The sequence below is a fragment of the Vanessa atalanta genome, chromosome 6, assembly GCF_905147765.1.
Source record: "Vanessa atalanta chromosome 6, ilVanAtal1.2, whole genome shotgun sequence".
In the NCBI taxonomy this organism is placed as follows: domain Eukaryota; kingdom Metazoa; phylum Arthropoda; class Insecta; order Lepidoptera; family Nymphalidae; genus Vanessa; species Vanessa atalanta.
This window is the reverse complement of record NC_061876.1, coordinates 5,779,914-5,804,332: the sequence shown is the minus strand read 5'-3', so window position 1 is coordinate 5,804,332 and position 24,419 is coordinate 5,779,914. Positions and strand designations below refer to the sequence as shown.

The 24,419-nt window shown below is 32.9% G+C and overlaps 1 protein-coding gene across 7 annotated transcripts in view; it reads left to right on the top strand.

The window, feature by feature from the left end:
• Positions 1–209: 209 nt before the first annotated feature.
• Positions 210–24,419, top strand: part of LOC125064847 (serine/threonine-protein kinase tousled-like 2) — a 33,584-nt gene continuing 9,374 nt past the window's right edge. Inside the window, exons 1-5 of one of the 7 annotated variants that reach the window (XM_047672119.1) lie at positions 3,537–3,547; positions 4,567–4,569; positions 12,574–12,958; positions 19,006–19,091; positions 20,731–20,784. In XM_047672119.1, the coding sequence (XP_047528075.1) occupies positions 12,886–12,958; positions 19,006–19,091; positions 20,731–20,784 (213 nt within the window). In that variant the 5' untranslated portion in view covers positions 3,537–3,547; positions 4,567–4,569; positions 12,574–12,885. Of the gene's footprint in view, positions 571–1,589; positions 1,647–3,536; positions 3,548–4,566; positions 4,570–12,426; positions 12,959–19,005; positions 19,092–20,087; positions 20,169–20,730; positions 20,785–24,419 lie in introns of those variants that run through there. The other 6 variants (XM_047672120.1, XM_047672124.1, XM_047672123.1 and 3 more) reach the window with 6 other exon arrangements.

The following is a 24,419-nucleotide window of genomic DNA, read 5'->3' as shown; positions in this document are numbered from 1 at the left end:
TTGTGTTTAAGAATGTAAATTTATACAATTTTGCCAAATCAACTTCCAAATATAATTGCCACATAGGTCTAAGAATCGCTTAACACTTTGGTAAAAAAATTCTATAAAAAGTGTTACCATTTACTATTATTATATAACATCAAAATAACACAATACCATTCAAAGTGAAACGTACAATATTCGTAATCTGTATTTAATAGTCATTGGCCATCTATCTCAATACCTATCATTTTGTCGACATCTGTACTGTGGTTGCAAATTTTGATTTGCAAATAAATATTAGTGTTTTTGTTACTTGGTATAGACCTATTAAATTATTAATTAACTGTTGAGATATTAATTACTTTTTTGTTACTTAACCAAAATAAATGTGTTTTGATGGTGAATTAGAGAACTATTATTGTTTACAATAAAATCCATGCGTCGCCATTTTCGCACTTATTGCAGTGACATTTTATTAAGTCGTGGTTTAGAATACTTTAATAAATGAACAGTGTGATTGATATATTTTACTTTGGTAGCATAGTGCCTTTACGAGGATTTTTCTTGACTACTCACGTCCTAGAAAAGGTTAGAAAATTAATTAGAAACTTACTACGAAGTTACTGGTATACCTATATTTTAATGTAGTCTATTTTTTTTAAATTATTTTATTTACGTAGTATATTTTGTTTTAAATATTTCAAACGAGAAAGGTAAATGTAACATTTCTCATTCATAACGTTGATTATCTAAATGTCAAAATTATAATATCATTTTGTACTTACTTTTATTTGTATTTAAATTTGGAAGAATATCTATATCTTTTGCTTTATTGTTTATAGAAATCTTTATACGTCTGTATTTAACACAAAATTTAGTAAATATTATATTCAAATGTTCTTGTACTGTTGCATCTTGTCGTTTTTTAAAGCATCTGTTCATTTTCATTATTCTTGTAGTAAGTATTAAATTTTTTATTTGTCATCTTCATTTCATGACACTAATAAGGAAAGAGCAATTTATATGTAAATTTATATTTATAATAAGGTAGCAATTTTTATAGGTAATAAATAGTGAAAATTGCCACATCAAAAATTATAATAAAATATTGCAATATTCATTATTTCCATAAAAACGCAAACATTTCCTGTCAGTGGCTATCCATCTATTATTTATTTTTATATGTTTATGTATATTTTTTTGCTATAACACTTCAAACTTGTTACTATGAAAAATATCTAGTAAATAAATAAATGATTTTTGAAGCTCTGCAAGTGCAACCCTAATTTATTGAAGTATATCTGGTTAATTTATTGCTTCTGGTTTTGTGTGAATAAAGTTTATTATGTATTAATTAATTATTGCTTTCCAAATATTCCTAAACTCTCATACATTATATTAAATGATACTTAGTAAAGCAATTATCCGTAATTTATACAAGGCTGACAAATTGTATTAAAACAAACCTATATAAACCTTTGTTAAAACATTTCTACTTTTTAATATTGAGAGTTATGCCATCAAAATTCTCAAACTATCTATTGTTTAAATATATTATTTTAGTTATTTTCAAGTTAAGTATATATATATATATTGTCAACTTGCAGGATTCAATGGATAACACATTAGACCCGTCGGCATGACTGAAAAGGTGCTATACCCAGGTAAGTTTGAACAATTACCATTCAATCTCATTAGTAGATAATTATTAGTCATATTAGTCATGTACTTAAATATTATATGTGAGAGCAGAAAACCAATCATTATTTAATTAAAATAATTTCTCTCGTCTAAGTCAGTTTTTTAAAATAAATTATATTTGTGCCAAACATTTCTGAAGTGTGTGTTTATTTAGATAAAAAAATCTTTAAGAGTTTTGAAAAAGAATAAGTGAATTTTATTCAGTAACTATAGTGAAAGTATTTTAAGGACAGCCGTAACTGTTTGCTATCTCCTGTTATTTTGTGTTTGAATACCATAAAGAATCATATTTAATACCACAAATAGGAGCAATGTTTTGTTAACAATAAATAAAACACCAGCAATAGTATAAGTTGCATTTTGTAACTATAATTTCTATTTATATAGAGATAACAAATTGAACCTTGTTTTGATATCTCTGTGCGATATAAAACATAAAATTTTATAAATACACACATGTGTATAATTTATGTAGACTTTATTTAATGTTAATTTATTGTTAAGCAAAGAACATTAATAGAAATACATGCTGTATTTATAGCATTAGGTAAATATTAACTTGACACTAAATGAAATTTATTAATTTCGGTAATATAAGCGAATGTTGTTTTATTTATGTTGTCTACACATTGAGTACTTTTTTTTTAAAAGAGTATTTTCTTGTAATGTCCCACCCATAGCGCGGCACTCTCTTCGTGACTGAGGTTTTCGAAAATATAGTTGGCTTCTTTATTTACGACAAAAATTTATTTATTTGTCATATACGTGATTTTTTTTAAATATATCTATCGCTCTATAGACGTATATTCCATAATTTTGTATTTATGACATCGGAGGGGTATAAAAATAATAAGTAAAAGTTTACAACAATGAAAATAAAAAATACATAAATATCTTAACTATTTTGTCGTAATATATACTTAGTAATGTGATACCTTATTTGTTGTAAACATTACAAAACTATAGTCATTCAATAGTTAAAAGTTGGCTTCGGAAACAAGTTATATCGAAAATGTCGGTTTGGTTATAACTACGAGTTTATGTACCGTTCCCAATTAAATAGTTGGCAATATATGTGTTTGCTATTCTTCAAAAAGTCACGATAAATAATTAGACACATTTTAACAATTTTTGTTGACAACTTAACGTAATTACATAAACTTTTGTTACCAACGCGTTCCAATTATCCTTGTGAACTAAATAGCTGATAGCTACGTCTTTTTGCAACTTTAGTTATCATCACGCGTTGGTGACGAAAGTATCTGTAGTTGCCTTAAATTGTCAACAAAAATAGTAAACAAATGTCGAGAACCGTGTTTCCGTTTTAGGCGGTAAACATCGAAGGAATACGCGCTTTGCTGCAGATATTTAATTACTGTGTGTACGCTTGCCCAGTTGGGAATATCAGTTGGAAACAGAAACATGTCTGTATCGTGGACGAACGAATTAACCGAAACGTTAATAGATTTATATCACAATCAAAGTGTACTATGGGACTCGAGTGATGTAGATTATAAAAATAAAAATAAGAAAAAGGACGCATGGAAAACTATTAGTGATGTTATGGGGCTACACGAACTTGAAATTCAAAGGAAAATTAAAAATTTGACGGCACAGTTTTTCAGAGAGAAAAAGAAATTAAAAGAGGACAATAAATCTGGCTCCTCGACTTCCGAAACTCCTAGGTGGTTTGCTTACCAACGGCTTCTTTTTTTAACAGACAGAAATGAACCCAGGATATGCGTTGAAAGGGGATTAAATGAAACACATGTAAGTATGGAACTGTATTATTATTGTTGTTTATCATGTAGCCGACACCCAAAAGAATATTTGCTTATGGGCATAATGTATAGAGACGTGTGCAGTATACAGTAAGTAGTAGTAAGCTTTGATAAGCAACCCTTATTTGTATAAATCACAAACAATTACAATTACCTGCGTTTTCGAACGGTCAAAGCAAATTCTATTATATATCAACTAATAATACCAATTATTTCACAATACTTTTTCTAACATCATTCGTGCAGTCATCATTAAATATTATATTATATTTTTATTAGCACTGATTCAACAACATTAATTGCCTCTTATCTCATTTGTTTGAGGTCGGCGGACTGCGCCACACAGGCATTTTCGCGTCTATTCATCCAATTTTCACTGCTCAGTATATATCTTCAGTTACTCCTTCTCGCTTGTGCCGTCCATTCTATCCATCTCTTTTAGATGTTCTTACTTTATTTTCCACGTTCATACATAACACACTTCTTGAGAAAGTACATTCATTCCGCCTCTGTTACATGTCCGATACCAAATAGATAGAGTTTCTTTTACGGGGACTATTTTAAAACTTTTTCCAATATACCTATTTTGTGAACGTTATCAATTACAACTCCTCTCGGTAAAATTAATTCGCCTTTTTTCAGACAACCTTGTATCTCAATAGTTTGGTCTATCCAAAACAACAGATCTGATGTCATTTTAGAAACGTTTTTATTAAATTTAGGGGAACTCGGATATGGCATTAATCCCTGTGACCTATTGACATTGCATCCTAGATAACAATGGAAAACTATCGCCGCCAACATTAATATAAGCAAATGAACAAATTCGCTTTCGCTGTTATCTGGTGATTGAACCATAAAATGTTTTTCATCTTAATCATTGTGAAATTCCATAATAGTTAGTGTGTAGTCAATGCGGAAAGTATTCTCTCTTCGATTTTTTGGAAGACTGTCAACATATTTTTTAATATTCATTATTGTTTTAGGATTCTGGTCTAGAAAGAAGTGCTGGCGAAGAAAGTTCTCATAATCAAAGTCCATTACGAAATGAAGTGAACGCAAATGATACCACACTACCAGATCCACAATCAGGATATTTAAGCTTGTCAGATATTAGAAAAAATATAAAAGGGTCAAAAAGGAAGGTTCCAAATTATGAGCAACAACAAGAAGGGCCTTATGATATATTAAAAGAATTTCAGACGAAGAAATCTCGCAATAGATTCACGATTTTTGGGGAACATGTTGCAGCAAAAATTGAAGCCTTAAAATCAAGCTATGCCCAAAACGTTGTAGAGCATTTAATATCCAATATTTTATTTGAAGCAAGCATCGGAAAATATGACTATCCTGCTGCTAGACAAATGAGCCCGTTTTCAACACATTCATCAAATTCAAGTTTCTCGCTTATGCATACACACGCTCCATCGCCACAATACGCATCACCACCTTCACCTCAGTTAGAATACCCAACACAGGCGACACAACAAACTCAGAATACACCACTCACCGTGCTACATATAGAACATGAACCACTCACGCCAAAATGTCCTGCAGCGATTTCACCAAAAGTAGAATACATATAGAAATAGAAGTCAAGTATTTAGCATGAGGCTATAAATTTTACTTATATTATATTTATTTTTATTTACCTTGTTCGAAAATATGTTAAGTAAATAAAAAATGTATTACTAAATGCTTTTATGGTTATTTTTGTGATCGAATCGAATCCAATTTATCCTTAACGAAAGCTGAGCGCTTATCATGGAGCGTTGTTGTCTGTGAGGCCGTTAAAATATTATTATTAATACTAATTAGATTTAGGAACTAATTTTGAGGAAGTACACGAATTAAAAACAATCATCTCGGAAGGTGTGCGTTTCTATAAATATGACATTATTGGTCTAAAGTGAAGTGAATCATATAAAAAAGGATTTAATAAGTCACGAATACAGGTCACCTATTTTCAAAGTATCTCAATAGCTTAAACCCCTCGCGCATGTGTCTTCTTTGAGACTTGGTCGTACCCAATATTTCTATAGCAGAATTATAGCTTCCGTTTCTTATTATTTGAAATAACTGACGCTACGGCTGCTGGTAATAATATTATTTAGTAATGACATTTTGTCGACGTAGTCTTGGTAGATTCAGATTGTTGTTAACTAGAGACTACGTTGATTTATTTTAACTCGATGTCAAACGTTTAGAAACAACATTTTTGTGATTTTCGGAAGAACCAGTAACAGTAAAGACAATTTGCCAACTATTTATGTGGAAACGTAGCTTTTACAGGCTCAAAGTTTACCAACGGAACCCTAACAAAACAGTGTCGCCTTCATTCTGTCATCACGCATTGTTGCTTCATATTTGTTAGTGTCACGTGACTGTTGTTGCGAAATTTTACGAAAAAATGTTTATAAGAGAACTTTGATTTCCTATACCTATTTCAAAATCGCATAAATGTACCCGAGGTCTTATGGTTAAACTCAATATTACAACAAGCATTTTTGTGAGTTCCACTTTTTTGGGATTATATATTTTTATTATATATGATTCAAGGCGACGAATCAACTATCGTTACACGTAACACGGATAAATCTGCGCGGAGTAAATATTTTTTTTATACTATACTATAAGTAGGCGAGCGGGCAGTTAGACCATCTCAGGATAAGTAATCACCAACCCCTAAATAGATGAATGTCATAACAAATAATTATCACTCGTTACATGGCCCATATGTCACTAACCTACGGAACTGAGATGTCCCTTGTGCTTGTACTTAAACTGGCTCACTCAACTGTCCACCCAACCGCAACAATGATAATTGTTGTTTGACGGCAGCTGATTGAATATATGTTGATGTTGTGGAATATACCCAGATGGGCTTTCATAAAGTAAAATGATTTTGATAATATATAAATCTAACTAAATAATAAAGAGTAGATGTTGTAAATCTCGATAAAATATATCCAAAGTAGTATAAATTGACCCCCAGGGGCCGATGACGACCTACAAGGCGTTAATGTGAACGAAAAAGAATCAGAGATCCGTGAGATGTAAACGGGGGTCCACGTTAATGAATATGCTAAGTTGCCTTTGATCTTGCCCATATAACATTTTTTAAATACCTGCTGATATTAGCTAAGCAAGAAGGTCTACCGAAAAGCGAAAAACATGGCAAGCTTTACGTCACAAAAAACAATTTGGGGACGTCTGATCTGACAAATGTCTATAAAACCAATATAACCAATGAGGTGAATATTATAAATAATACAAATATTAAATAGGTAAACAAAATTTCCCCTCTGTAATTACGTTGTCGTCTAAAAAAATTATAGAAAAAAAAATCAATTATTAAAATATAAAAGAATATAACGATGCAAAAATGTATAGAATAATGGAACAATATAATCTATGCTAATATTATATGTATGCTGATATTTAATTTTCGTGCACCTTTCCTCATCTTAGCAGGTGATTTTAAATGTATGACAAGAAACTTCATTATCGTAATTAACAATTTAAATATATTCTTGTTAATTATATTGTATAATAATAATAATACACGATTAAAATAAATAGTATGTATTCACTCATGTGATAATACTGGAAAGTGCAGATTATATTCAACTTTAATCCAGTATTAAATTCGTTAATACATTGTCTTTTATAATATAAATAAAGACGGACGACTGTGATCGTCTCTGCACATAGATAACTAGGTTGTATCTTACGTATATGTATCCACTGTCAATCTTATGTTGTTCGGCCTAGTGCCTAAAATTGCTCTGGTAGTGAAAAAACTGAGCTGAGTTGGTAGGTAGATGTGACAAAGCCCCAACAGCAATATAAGTGTAAATGAAATATATGAACTTTATTGATGTAATCAGTTAACACCGTGATTGGTTTCTTGTGTGGATACATACATACACGCTACTTACTATTATTGCGTTTAAAAATTGTAGTAAGCAACATGATAAATTCAAGGTTAACGAGCAGCGTATCGATTTTCATTTACCCTACGACGCCTTCTCTGTAAATTGCGCCTCGCTATAAATTGATAATAATACCTCGACATATCCCCTTAACATAATGTCACGTGGTTACAGCGTCATGGATGAGTCGTCACCCGAATCAATAAAGATTCTAGATTGTTCCAACTTGACTATTGATCTATAGTCTCTCCTTATTCAGAATAACTTAAAGTGCCAATTCGTATGGTGTCGCTAGATGTAAGATTCGCTGGAGGATATCAACTTGGCTATTTTTAAAGTATGTGTGTTTCAAATAACTCGCTTATTGCATTAAATATAATGTGTTTGTTACTTGTCCTTTTACCTCTATATTCACTTTGCATTTGCCATTTTTAATATTAGTTATGCAATGATATCATTAAAATTAAATAAATTTATCATGTAATATTTACAGCATTATAATTATATTTTATATACATTTTATTTAACAAGTACAGATATCATTGCTATTATAACATTATTAAAAAAAAAAAACAAAACAATAAACTAGTATCACTTTTATCGTCTTTGAAAACTAAGTGACAGCTAGTTGTATATTTGTTGCTTCTGATAATTTAAATTCTAAGTCGTGTTTCATCACGGAAGCCCTAACTGTTTACTATTCGAACATATAAGTGTATCCGATTAAACAACATTGCAAATATCTTTGAAATACATGACCTGCTTATTTTGATGTATTAAAATTTTCCTTTTAAGATTAATCTACGGAACGATTGTCCAGCGTATTTTTAAATAATTGCTTGAGAAATTGCTATCGATACCGCTTTTGAATGTCCGTATAAATGCCACGGAAAACAAGCTCGATTGTCATATTATCCGTAATGAAAGGAGCTACAGTTCATTCGACTGCATACACAATAACACACACATACGCGTCGTCGCGTGAAAAATATATGGAATTTAAGCCATGAAACAACTGCTTATGTATACCGGTCTTGTTTACTCTATGACGCGGTGCATGTGCATCAGTTGACGCATCGCGGTTGGATCTTTTACATAGAGCGCGAGTCGCGAGGGCCGAGGAAGTATGTAAAACGGGTATATAAGACATGGATCGATGCCGGGGACCGACACCCGCAGACTCGTTCCCAATTCTATCTGTCTTTTGAGCTCTCATCGTTTTCTCAACAAAGTGCTAACCATTATTTTTACACTTGATTAAATATTTATTTATATAAATAAGTTATTTGCAATGGTCCAATGTTCTTTCCTAAAGTATTTGCTTGGTCGAATACAAACAAAATAAAACAAAAAACAATGTTTATGGTGTTTATTTATTTAACTAGTATTGATTTATTGAAGACTCTTAGTACACATTTCGTCAAAAAACAAAAAATAATATTTTTAGATTGAAGATTATTTACAAACATAAGAGTGATACAAAAGATTAGATATATCTATTATTCCAAAGAAAATCTTTACTCTTTGAAATCAAGCACGGCACATGCGCACCCCTGTGACCTTGACGTTCAGTGACAGCTTAGGGGAAGAGCGTAGCATTTCTTTTGTATATTTTTAGGGACCTAAATGTTCATAAAATACAAATATATTATTTCCATAATGTCATATGTACATAGCTGTACTATACGGGTAAAGCTAAATATCGATACATTTTTGAAGTATAAATAAGAACTTGTCGTGACAAATATGCATTACAGTTAATATTCCAGTTATTCTTACGAATTGTGATTTGCGCCGTGCCGTCGAAGCTACTATGCAGCAGCAAAAACCATCATATTATTTACACATAGCAAAATTGTAGTTCTAAGTCTAACACATAATAGGGCCACTGAACTGGGCTGGGCGCCGCTCTACAAGCACGAGTGAAACCCGCTCGAGGTCATTGAACCGTTCATTTTGCTGCATCCGTTGCAAATACTCTTGTGCGCATCGCTGTTGCCTGCCACCAATTCCGTCGAATGAATATACCAGTTTTTCACTGCTTAGCCAAGTGAAAAAGTGGTCGACGCTAAAAAGAAACGACGAGCGAGTTGACTTAGCAATAGAAAGTTGATGCCGCGCTCACTCTTAGTAATTGTGTCTGATAAATAGGTGGCAATTTACAATTTGAACTGTTGAATTGGACGATGCATTTAGATCCATTTATTTCTGACTCGTATACAAAATATTAAGAACGATTGGATAAATTCTCTATTTCGCTACATAAGAAAACTTTAATCAGTTATTCCTTTTTTATATTCAATAAATTAGCTTAATGTCTTTTGCGTTATAATAATTACTTTTTAAATTAATTATGCAAAACAAGAAATCTTTAATTAGAGTTCATTCGGTGTTTTTGTTGGAGCATAATGACACGAAATTATATAATATAAAATGCGTTCAATATTTAAAAGTACATAATATTATACTCGTAACTCTATGTTGGAACTAGAAAGTAGAGAAACAAGACGTGGCCATTGTGAATAATACGTACGTATGTATGTATATATAGTGTATATAGTAGGTGTTCTTTATATATTTCATAGTATCGTATTGCTTGCTCTCGCTGCTAGTATGTAGTCCATCTCTATCGTGGATAAAAATACATTACAGTATATAAGCAATTTATACCATCTGTTTATAACAACTCTTCAAAATTGAGTCGTATTTTTTAATTAAGAACGGTTTTATGTTGTGCTTTACTCGTCAAAATAAGATGTTAAAAATGTTAATAATATTATAAGTTACAAAAGATTTGTCCTAATTAGATAAATAAATATATATTTTCGATTTAAAACGTACTAGTTATTACTAGTAGTAACTACTACCATCGAGTTTTTTTTTTAAGAATGTCTTTGGGACTTTTATATTTTTGTGTTACATTCTGCGGTTTTCGCCGACGCGAAGCTTATCGACCCAAACCACCGGATCGCAATTTACAAGTAAACTCTTTGTACTGAGTCGAGGTCTCCCTCTACTTATTTACGGGTCACATCAATTATTATCTGCATATTTCGATCGTGTTCCTTCGATATACTTGAAACAACAATATATACCTATAACACAATCATTTTTTATGTATAACTTTATGGTTCTTTAGTATTATTTAAGCCATTTTAATTTTATCGTGTATTTTTGGCGTGTAGTTTTGATATCTTTTTTAGGTTCTCATAGCTTGTCTACTTTTTGTTTTTTAATATAATATTATTTGAATTTAGTCTTATTCATATGTTACGGTAGAATCAGACTTAACTAAAGCTGTGATTGTTACAGTTTTGAAAGTTTATTTTTACTTTTAAAAAATATATTCTAAAAAAGAATTCCAAAGAAGAAAGTCTTAAATACATTTTAAGAATTTCAATAATCTAATTTTTAATAGATGTGGTCTACCCAATTAACGTGCATCTGAGTCCATTAGATGGCGACCGAAGCACGAAAACCTGTTTGTATTGTATTGAACCTTATGAATGTGTTTAATTAATGGGTATTATTTATAATCATACACAAGGTATTTCACTATTTTACTATGATGTTTATGTTTTTATTGCGACAATTAAAAAAAATTACTCTCGCTGTCCTCTTTTGCGTTGTCATCGCGGTCGACTTTAAAGAGGCTTTAGATCTTTCTTGCATTGCATTATTTTTAAATTCGATGAAAAAATTGAAATTTCAATGGTTTCTATTTCGGTAAATTACAATTATAGATTGCACTGAAGCTTCAGATAAGTGAGAAGGGAAAGAAAATCTTTTAGTGTCGACTTTTGTAGAAGGGGAAACAGTGGGTGTTTAGGGGTGCGGTCGGTGGTAGGAGTTGTTATATAGTGACGCGATCACGTGTACATTTTGCAGCCTGTATTGATCCTGTCGTCTTTTTCTTGTTAAATGCGGTAACACTGCGTGATTGCCAACGATTTACCTACTTTAATTAAAGGCTGTTTAGTAATTATTACTCTTTATTTTAATCAAAATGAACACAATAATCTGTTCTTTTTTTTTTGTTAATGTATCGAGTTTAAATGTGGCTTTTAGTTATCAATTATTTTATATCCCAGTTTATATTTTTATTTTTTAATTAAATTTAGAGAGAAGGTTGTATAGGAAATGTATAAGCAGCTCGCTCGCAGGAGTGGTCCCTAGCGATTTGCCGTGTTGTGGCACTCCGCTGAACTGTGTTGCCGTTTGGGTGCGTGCCATTATATCCTCGCTTTATTTTATTTATGTCAAACTAACCTCGGTATTGGGTCGGTTGTATGTATTCCATACCTAGTCTATGTTTTTTTATGCAATAAAAAATATGATTAACATAACATAGGTAAATATCAAGGAACTTGACATTGAAAATGAAAATACTGTTTCGTATAGATGATTTCATTCGGTTAGAATTTAAAGACAAACATTTGTCACCTAGTTGAACTATAACGTTAGTTTATGGCAAGCGTTCGGGAAAAGTTAGACAAGAGACTGAAAAGAGGCGTGAGAGCTTAGTGAAGTAGAACGAGATGCGAGATTTGTATGCGTGCGCTCTATTTTGGTCGCGGTGGCACACTCGACGGCTAATCGGCGCGTCACGTGGCCAGCGCCGGAAGGATGGGGGGTGAGGCCTCGCGGGACGAGGCTGGGGCGTCGGAATGCAGTCACCACCGCTCGATGCACGGCTCGCCGATTGATCGTTCAACTGCTTACCACTAAACCATTATACACCTACTGTTATAACTCTACTAGACATTTGTATATGAAGCATAACAAACGAACACTAAGGGGTTAATTTCCTCTGTTACTGAATTTACGATTATTAAAAATTTGTTCTTTTGATTATTCCTACTTTTTACGAATACCATACACATTGTAAAGTAAGGCTCAATTCGCAATTTGATACGTACATAGGCTTTTATACTTTTATTTGAAATATTTATATGAGCCCATGTTAGGATAAAATTGTGGAGTACGAGCAAGTAATTGCACCGCGCGGATTGCAGGCAATCGCCCCCGCACCGCGCCCCGGCGCCCCGCTCTCGAACACCGTAAGTAAACAGTCTGGTGTTTATCCGCGTCTCGCTCGCACCGACCGCGTCGCGTCGCGCCTCTGAGGTGCACTCACTGTTCCTATTATTTTCGTGACGGGTATTGCGCCGAAGCCGATTCCCGCATCCTCACCCCGAGACGCGAGGTCCGGTCTCGCGGTAGAGGCGACGGCGACGGCCGTTCGCATCACGAGCCAGTCCACGCCCGGGGCCGATTGTCGTATAGGTTCGCGCCTAATGAAACTTACGTTTCGTTACCTCGTCTTCATCGGTCCATATTATATATCGAAATCGGTAATATAGCGCAAAGCGCTTCTCGTAACAGTAGACGAAACTAAAAGTGTGCGACGATAGTCGGTGTCAGTGTTTGGATTGTGTGCTGATGATAAACGTGAATGTGAATGGGGTACGGAGCGGAGTTGGAAGATGCATTTCAAGGAGTCGTTTGCGATGAGCGATCGTCCGAACGAGCGCGGCCGGCGCAACTCCCGCTGCAAGGGTGGGTGTCTACTATCTGCGGTGACGGCCGCCAGTGCTCTGCACTCGCTAACTCTCGACGACTCACGACTGTCCGTATACAATAACAGCTGCTCGCTTCTCACTCATATCGCTCACGCGGTGAATTTATTTGTCACTTTGTACACACAGCATAATTGTCAGCTACAATTTTCTGCCAATCATTTGTTCGTTCAGTGTTCGTTAATGTAAAGAGTCTGTATTGTTGTTTCGTATTAAAGGACATCATAATTATGAATATACTGATACTTAAGTAAATTAATAATACTTGTTTGTTCTATTATATCATACATCATAACATATTCATGGTATAAATCTGAGAATACATTCGAATTTCATTTCATTAAGATTTCACAGTTAATCCTTTTTTTTTAATAGTCGGACTAAACATTCAATAAACATTAAAAATAAACATTAAATAATTGGTTTTATGATAACGTTACATAAATTTAAAATTAAAATGAAAAAAAAAACATGCGTTAAATTTATTTATAACAATTATTTTATATTCATTAAAGACAAAATTAAAGAATTGAAAGATATAATATGGCTTGGCTATGTTATTAGCAGTTAGTACCTACGTAATGTTGTTTAGTACGGTTAGTGTATTCGCTACTGACATAAAAAGGCGAGAGTTATGCAATGGTATCGATGGTCTCCTCGTCTGTCATTAACATGCTCGTTACATAGAGTTTTGATCATTAATAATTATCATTTTATTTTTATTTTACATATAACAGTAATGTAATAAATTATAGTTTTTCTCAAGCAGAGGATGTCGGATGTCGAAGATGAAAATATTTCCAAGGTCACAAGACTCGAAATATTTTTTAAACATAGTTATTTACTTAACGAAAACCAAACTCAAGTTATCTTAAGTTTTTGTATTTATAAATAAATATACCTACTTTTATTTTAAAAGGAATAAATATTTATTCTATAATAAGTAGTTGACATTTACTTTCAATAATTATCTCGCAAAAACTAAATAGATTTTAAATACGATGACAGGAACGTGAAGCTTTTCATGTAAAATGTTAAAACGAAATTTTAACATGTTCGGTGAACAGGTTTTAATCACGTATTTATTTACTCCCTCTGCCCGAGTGAGTATCATCGAAACCGGTTAAATATTTTCTCATATGTGAAAATCGCACGTATCAAGTCCCATGAAGGTTTTAGTCGAGCTTCTTATTGTCTTCACCAATAACCTAAATTTGTAATACATTTATAATTAAACAAGGGAACATATTTTCAACATACGTCACACACAATCTATAATAATTATAGTTTATTTAATTAATTTTCTTATGGGAAAGTCACAATTACAGTTCCTTATACGATTTCATAACCGTAGTTGGTTAAAGGTTACAAAAAAAAGATGAAACTTAAAAAAGTTAAGTATTACAACCTTGAAATAGAATTTATATATATACATATATATCCATTCCCTTGCACGTAAAATGACTTGTTAATATCTAATTTCAGCTTAAATTATTAGGTATATTGTTATAAATATTTTAATAAACTTTAATAAATAGAGCACCGAACACAATAACATCTTAAAACACGTTTATTTTATGAACGTTTATAATTAAATAAAACCTACAAGGTTGGCTAACATGAAATAGCGATAGTATCGTTCATCTAATATTTACATAATCATTGGCTTGCTTATGCATCTCACTAATTCATATCTCACGGCGCGCTGTAGTAACTGCATCAAAAAAGTATTTGACAGACCCTTAATTGGCTCGTATGTGTCTCGATAGTTCAATTCAAACGTTCAGAAGTTTGAAATTCTATTAGAATGACATTAGATGACAGAAAGATGAAAGATTACAGCGTAAATAGTAATCGATTTCACGTTTATTGTAATAGTTAGGCGGTAATTGAAATATTAAAGTAGACGTTAAAATAAAATATTAATCTTTTTTAGTATAAATGTAAAGGTTTTTTTGTTTTCAATTTTGTTACTTAGTTACGCCAAAACTAATTAATGAAATCGAATGACGGGTATACCAAAGCGTAATGTTTAAAGTAACAGTAACACGTAAATGTCCCATCGCTTGGTAAAGGATCCCAAAGGGATTTGTCAAAGTTCAGAGCTTACGCCATCCATCTGCTCGTATGCAGACTTCATACTGATACATTTGAAACGTACAGGTTTCTTCATAAAGTTTTCCGTCACCAAAGATGTCAAGATGTTATAAGTGCAAATCAGGCAGGTAAAAACTATGTTTGACTGGATTTGAATCCGTAACTGTGCTGGTCATCAGGGTATCAACTTGTATTTAATATAACACATACTAACATTGGTTTCGTTATGCATTTAATATCAAATGCGTATAACGTACGTTGCAAGGCAATATTGCATTGATAAGTCTGTCGATATTTGAGCGGTGACCTCGGATACTTTAATAATATCGATACTTTCCATTTCTATATCATCGATATTATAACTGACTATCGACTGTACTGTATATAATAAGTATAACAATATGCTTTACATATATCTAAACCAGGCAAATACTTCGACCTATAATTCGATTCGATTATAATCTTAAAATATTGTTTAAATTCCTAGCAAGCAAGCTGCAAGGAACACGTTTTGCTTACCTAAATATATGATCATTTTTACCATCCTGTTAAAGAGGTGGGCGCTCACTTTATTAACTGAATTAATATTACACTCTTTTTTTAAATTTTGAATGAAAATATCTCGGTTTTTTTTTTTTCTTTTTCACCAGATGTAACATGTAACAAAAAAATAAACGTGATGAAATACGCCTACAAAGTTTAAACGTGCATTATATAAACTGAAACCTTAATACATATACTTCTAAGACCCCGAAAAGAAATGGGCGAAGTAATTTTTTGCGTAAGGACTTTATACTGCTTCTGTTACCTACTAAGATGTGTTCAGTTAGAGAAAGATTTTTGAAATTCCACTTCATTAATTTTATAGTCAATTGCTTCATATTAAACGAAACATCTTGCTTATTTAGCGCCCAATTAAGTTTTTAATTCTAAAGTAACCTAAGAATATTTAATCATTCGTCACGTTGGGCATATTCGACACCGACAGTCGGTTCGTTGTAGGCTTTAGAGGCTATGCGGTAGGCGGCGAGGGGGGAGGGAGTCACAGAGGATGGAGGTGAGATCATAGTGGCGAGTGGCCCGGGGAGGCGATCAATATGTACATTGAACATACATACATACCTATATAAATAACGGTGCCTAACTTCTCCCAACTCACTGTCTGCTCCAGATACTGCGCCAAAACCCCGTCCTCCCCTCCCCTTATGCTATTTTACCGATTCTTTTTTATAATCATAGTTGTTTAATAAGAATATTCGTATAGAAGAGACGCCTTGTCTGTCATGTTTCCAGTAATTTTCGTTTATTTTTTTTACGTACCCAAAATCGTTCTAAATTTTTTCGTCGACAAGCGAAACATGGTCTACGTACTTTAGTTATTTTTATCTAGAATCTCAAAAAAGGTTATATTTATATAAAAGGTATTCTGAAAACAAATGGTATTGTTACTTTACTAAAGTTAAAATTATGCAACAATATTTACTAAACATTTAAAAAGCTATTATATGTTATATCAACTTGTTTTAAACAATGTTAAATTGTTTTTTTTCTTTTTTAGTTTGTAGTTAAAGTTAAATATTAAGATTTTTATATTGAAAAATGATACTTACTAAATTAAAAATTGTATCTAAAAAGTAACTTGTGACTTTCGGTACTATTACCTATTAGAATTCATTGATAAATATTTACTAACACGATTCAGAAGTTGAATAAAATAACGATTTGGATATTGAAAAGTTTAATAAGGCACTTTAGAACATGCATATATAAAGCATGCCGAAATTCTTTATGGCTGAACACACACCTTGTGCTTCTGCTCCATATATGGATGCTTCAGGGTCTTCAGGAAAGCCAATAAATAGTCAAGTCATACACATATCACAAACGTAAATGCATTTCTTTAAATGTTTGAATATTTTGTTTTTATTCTTATTAACAACAATGAATAATCTTAAATAATATATTTATTTTGTAGTACAGTTCATAAGTCTTATATTTTTAAAAATAAACACGATGGTCATAAATATCCAATAAATATTGTTTGTGTACATCATTAATTCATTTCATAAACTTTATTTCAGAACCTAGAGGACACTAGATCAGTAAATAATATATTAGTGTGACGTTATGCGCATTGCTATAAACGTTTGACAGATTTTTCTAAAATATTCGAAGTAATATATTATACAGACGACTACACAGACAATTAATTACTTAAATTTGTTGAAATACTAAAGCTATAAATAATTAATTGTTGATTATATATAATTATTAATTACATAATTACACTTACTGTCGTCAATTCCTCGTACCTTGCGGTAAATTTTATATTTCAATATAAAGTGTAATTTATGCAGATTGCCTTTACATTGAAATTTTACTTAATTTGATTTGAGTTGAGAATGTTCGTGTCTTATGTACATTCTCGAATCAAATTATATTTTACTACTCAAAGTTTGTAAGTTTTAAACGAATACGAATTCAAAGTAGCTAATTTGGATATTATCTTATTATTGTCTACTAACGATGCGATAACTCATATCTGCGACCTTGAAACATATACAACAAATATTTGAAGTTTTTTTCTATCCATTTCATTAAAACATACGAGTAATATCATCTTGCATTGAATGCTTAGCATCGCAAATCAATAAAATTATTGTGATTTGTAAGATTGTTTATTATATATATATAATATCTCTAATTGTAGTTGAAATATTTTTAATGCTTGTAATTTTAATAATAATTCTTTTAATATATGATGTGACATGTATACAGCGTAGATTTTAATTGATTAACGTACCGATTATAGATTTTAATAAAGATGAGTATTGAAATAGTTAACGCGAAACTTTTTACCGGTTTTATATTATTTTGTTTTCGCCTGTCCGCTGTTTTATTTATATTTAATGGTTCGACAGATAATTTTTTTTGTTAACTAAACTTATAACCCAGTTGATCAGCGGTGATTGATAATAATTAATAAACTAAAATAAATATAATTATATACTATTGTATGCTCGGTATGCGGTATGGTATAAATATAAATGGAAAGTATTCACAGGTTTTTGTCAGCTTATTTAATTTAAAAAAGGTAAAGTTTATAAACAGCTTGTATTCATGACAATGTCAAATGATAAAATCAATTCTAGGTTCTGCCTCTTGAATTGCAATTAAATGGCATTTTTTTTTATTTAAAAACGTGGGTGACAGATAGCCGACGTTAATTTTTTTGCAAATCTACATAGAATCTTTTTGATATTATTGACAAAGCTAATGAGAAAAAATAGGTGTGTAGATATCGAAAATAAACATACATAAACATAAACATACAACAAATATTAATCATAATACAATATATATACGATTATAATATACTTTATTTCTGTCATTAAAATTAAATATTATATATATATATATATATATTGGCGTGGTGGTTATAGAAGTTATTTCGGTCGATTGAATAGGTCTTTCTGATGATACTTGTCGATACATGTTCCAAGCGATTACCGTTACTGTATCGTATTGTCTATGCTAAACGATAAATATGAGTTGTCAGGAATATTTTAAAGCTATTTATAGTACTGTAGTACATATTTTTCCACAGCAGAAACACTGGCGGCCCTTTGTGGCTTGGCATTAAAATGCGTGGTATTTTTATGTGGTTCTTTTTATCGTTCATGGTTTTCTAAATCGTCAAAAAGAGAAAAAGAAAATAATGAAGTAAAATTAATACATTATTTAAAAGGTTTTGTTAATAGTAATTATTAATAGCAAAACTTAATACATATTGGCCTTAGGATGCATAAACATGTATAGAAAATATCTGAAAAATTCTAGAAATTTATGCATTTTATTAGAACCGAAAACATAACCTCTAACACATTATCCAGTGCCTATTATTGTGTACTCATGATGTGTTGTTGTTAGGCGCTGGCGTCAAGATGGAGCATTTCCAGGCGGCGCTGGACCCTCGCAAGCAGGAGTTGCTGGAAGCTCGCTTTCTGGGCGCCAAGGTCAGCATCAATTTTATTCCCAATACTTTTATATTACAATAATCGTTAACAATAAGACATCGACCTTTTCTTCAACCTAGCGACCTTTTAGCCTATTTCCTTTTTTTTCTAATTTTATTATTTTTTGTATTTAATATCAAAATGTATTTTAATATCGTTTTCGCGAGTAATTATCGCACGCTATATATCTTGAGGACAAAATAAAGATTAGATTTAAAGGTAGATAATTAAAAATTATATATATATCATTGCATTTACTATTAGTCTTCGGAGAGGACGGTTGCAATAATGTTATTGTATCGATTCTTTTGTTCTCTCGGGTCTCGGATTTCTGTGCGGCTCAGTTAGGTTGTTAGTTCAGTTTATCGGTAACGCGGAGACGTTGCTATGTATCACTGGGCTACGTCAGCACACAAGCTCACGCTTACGTGTACAAAAGAAAATGGCCGCATCGCTACAATTATGGAAAGAAACAGGCCCGAACAACTTATATTCGATATGATGTCATTAAATTGCCGTTCAATATATTATTACTTCTTTGTTTAATAATTCCTGCATTCATTTATGATTTAGCGGCTATCATATTAATTAATGATTTGTTATGATAATTTGTCTTAATCTATAAACTAACTGAAAATATAAAATTGGTTTTAATGTCACTGTAAATGATTGGAGATATCTCAGTTTTGATATCACGTGATTTCTGATAATACGGCGGCTTCGGTTTAACTTAGCTACCTGACCCGCTGTTGCGCTTACTCGCCCCGGCAGATCATTGTGCTGTGTCGCACCGCTTATATTAGATATATACATATATATATATATAGAGAGATAGCTTATACACATATATTGTGGTCTCGGGCAAGTAAGTGATGTAGATATGTAATTCCATTATGTGTCTCGCCTCCGTCCGTCCCCCCTTCCCGCACTTCTCTTCTGTTCCCCTCCGTGGACCTATTGACGCGTCATTTTGCCGCGCCAGGGCATTGGTTTTATACGTTGTTTTGCTTTATGGGTTATTCAGATGATCGCTTTTTAACAAATAAGCCCCTTAATCGTTCATCGGAATTATTATATGTGAGTAACCAACATTTGCAATTATTTGAAGTCGACCCACTTTTCTAAAATTTTTTTTTATCGCAATGTATGTACTACACCTATATCGGTAGTTATGGCGTACCGTTCTCGGTCTATTATAATGAGCGTCGTAGGTATGAGACTACCATTTCGTCATTCGACAACAAGATGGCGGACGGACATAAATAGTTTGCCGGTAAATGTACGTTTGTGACTTATCAACCTACAAACAGATTGGTGCTCTCACTGCCTGACTGCGCGGAATCAGAGCGCAAAGTGGCTACGTAATACATTTAGAACATTGCTCTGTACGACTCTTTGCATTATTCAAATGCAATAAATTTAGCATCGAACTTGTAATGAAATTAATTTAAAAAATGACAACCATAACATTAACCATTACATTAACCATTCAAGTACGTATGTAATAAAACTGACACGTATGCGGAACGCTGTTCAGAATATTGTAATACAAAACAGTTCTAATTATAAATCGCTCTAAAAGTACAGAGGGGTTTCTAAACGCATGGTTTACATGAGCGCATTGATCGCGTGCTTGCAGGTGAGCGCAGGGGCGATACTAGTAGAAACCCAGCGAGTCACCGAGTTCAGGACGGTGAGTTTGGCCATTTTTTGGTTTTACATTGAAACGTACGCCTGTAATATTATTATCACATATCGCTTTAGCCGCCGCTCGCATTGTATGACTATCTATTGCATGATGGCATACGCTAAATTTAGATTATTGTATCTGTGCTACACTTACTGCGTGGCGCCAGTCACCTTGATGGTTTTATTGGGTTCGTGCGACGACCGATAATAATATTGATTTATCGATTTAACTGGATCTATAAAACGGTAAAATTTTATTTTTACTATTTAGGTTATTCATTCAAATGTAAATAGGTAGTGTCGACTCTAGTAATTAGGTACTTATATTAAACTAGTTTTCGCAACGTTATTTAATTGCTATCGTATTTATCTTATCATTTTTATACAAAATGAACATGTTACTGAACGTAACGATAAGAAATCGAAAACATGTCGACCTAACATGGGGACAATGTTGGCGAGAGTGACAACTAAAGTGTAGAATGTAGATATTTACGGGTGCAAGAGAGCTAGAATATGTCGGCGGTTTTGCGGACGGCCTCGATGAGCATAGCAAGCGGCTTAGGCTCGGGGCCGCGGGGTCACCGACACTGCACCGCGCCCCGCGTCTGTCTATCACCAACCAACTACCCCTACCCATGCAACATTCAAATATATTTTTATTACACACGTTGTTTTGGTAAACAACGCCTACTGATTTTTGTTTTTTTTTTTATGTAAATAGTAAACATTATTTTTTCCACTTTTATTGTCAATGATTTACTATGTATATTTTCTATACATGTCATTGCAGTTTTTTAATACATATATCAAATTACATAGCATGTTGGGTGTTGTTACACATTACGTTAATCTGAAACCGAAGTTTATATTTGATTTCTGTAGGCGTTTAAAAGCAAACACAGAAAAATAGGTAGGCGTAAAACAACGTTCAGTTGGTCGGTTTGCACATTCAACACGAAGGGAAATTATAATATGGCGCATTCGGCCTCGCCCCGCCTCGGCTACAATGTGCCGCCAAACCTCATTCCACCGCTTAGCCGCCCGGTTCCGCAGTTATTTTTACACAACCCGACCTTTCGCACCGATCGTCACCGCACTCCAGCATAATTGATCTAAATCGCACTCACTAACAATTGGTATACATTTCACTATTCAGGCACGAGGCACAAATTATGAAAATTGGATATTCAATTTATCAGCAGTATATATCGCTGACATCATTAGACGTGTTTTCGAAAGTAAAATCGTAATTATTTACATTTAATGTTTTCGTCACGTACATTGCATACGAAACGTCCGCTCGTACAGACTGCCGCGGAGGCAATGAACGCGCGCCGCGGGGCTAGCGGAGGTGGGCGGGCGGTCTGTCATGCGTCAGCTGAGCGTCACGCCGCGACATTGCAAGGTCCGCCCGTACCGCCTCGCCTGACCCACTGCGCCGCACCGGCCGGCTTGAAACGCCGGTTCTTATAACAATATACAAATACTTAGAATGAGACATACATGATATTATTTATTACCACAGTTAAATTAAATTTATAATGCAAATACCTTAGTTTTACTTATTGCAATTGTAGTAAAAACATACGATAAGTAGAGCGCATTAGCCAGCCGGTTCGCCCCAAGGCGACACGTCATTTGTTGTGAATGGAGCGCCGCGCATGCTCGCTACGCTCGCTTGACTTGCTTTGTCGAGTCGACTTGTATTCAACACCAAAGAAAATACATATATATATATATATAGAGGTATATTTAATCGTCTTCCAGTAATAAATAACAATATAGGCTTTTTTAATTACTTCATTTTGGTAGACTGCTTATAATGCATAATCAAACTATAGTAATATTCCATAGTTTTGCTGTTTTTGAAATTAAGTAACAAAGATTGGACGTACTTTGTAGTAGAAACAATTTTATTAAATAAATAGTAGATTACCTAATGTCATTCATAATTTAAAACTAGCACGAGTTTGTGACTGCCGCACATGTAGAGGTTATCCCTCTGTCGAACTTCCTTAGTTTCTAAAGCTGGTAATCTTTTCTTATTAGCGTTTCTTCTCATTTGATTTACTTTCATTTCATTTAGATTGCATTGAAACTTAATTTTAAATTTTACGTAAAATAGTAGAGTTACGTCATTACCAAAATGGTAAATAGATTCTTGTTTGGATAAACATCTATAACAACAGTTTTTTTTATAATTTGTGTTTGCGAAATATGTGGACTTAGCTTCTTACATTAATTACATAAATATTTAAAATAAAATTGTGTAATTAACGTCACGTTTTTTAGAATTAGTTATCAATTATCGATTTATATTAACTTAGACATGTGAGACGATTTTAGCAAAAAATAAAATAGAGACCGTCAGAAAACGTTAACACGAGAACTTAGTGCATAGAATGCCAGCACAATAAATAATCAATAGTGCAGGGTCGGATTCGAATCTCGTGGCGCCTCGTTGGCGTTGCACACTTGTGGCTGGTATTGCGCTCTGCCCTCCCTCGCCCGCTCTCACCTCGGGCCCTGCACACCCCTCGCACTAGAAAATTGGGTTAAACAGCACGCGGCTGAATACCGCACCGGAAGAGGGGATTTCGGGGTCCGTGGAACTGCGCTTCCACAATGAATGCGGGACAGAGATGTGACTGAGTATTGATTGTCTTCAACATCGAGACGCAGTTTCCTGCGGCGCAGTTTATGCACACGCCCCTAACAATCTTGCTATTTTATAAAACGATCAAACGGGTCTCGTTTTACTGACCTTGACCAAATATTTTTTTTATATTTCATTTTTGTTTTAAGTTTTACATTATTACTAACACCTTCGCAGAATTAATTAATTAAGAATTATTACAATGTAGTTTTAGGCTTTTGCGGCATCAATATTGATACAATTGCGTAATATATGATATAACAATCATCTTAGATTATCAATATACATACAACGTATCACGCATTATAGACTTAATTACAACTTAAAAAATTTGTTTGTCATTTATGGGAGATAAAAAGAATATTTTTCATGATTTGTACTATTTGATATCAACGTTATAACAAGTTACATACAAAAAATATGTATTAGTTATATGACCTTTATGCATTTCTATTATAAACATATTACGCCTTTCCTTCAAAGAATTCGATGTCAATGTAATCTATCATTCATTAATTATGCGATTGCTCGAAGTATGTATATGCTACGTGGACATATATTATATTATACTTCGACGTACGTAAATATTGTTGCCAGCTCGCTAACTTTCCATTCGCCTGGTGCTAGGTGTGCTAAATATAGACACGACAATAAGTTCTACGAGGTAAATCATTCGACGGCTTAGACATTAACAAAATGATTACGCGACGTAGTATACAATAGTACTTGTGTTGCTGATTATTTATTACCCGCATGAAGTTCGCGACTGTTAGATATTCAAGTTTTTAAGTTATGATACCTTTCTTTTACATATCATAACAGGTAAATGTTTTCATCGAGTACCTACAGTAATTACGCGTCTAGCGCTCCTTTGCCCAAACAAATATCAACCAACGGAAATATATTCTGTATTGGTCACACGCCTTAGTCGTAACCTTTAACATCTCGAAAACGTAAAAGTAATTTGTTTAAAGCTCCTA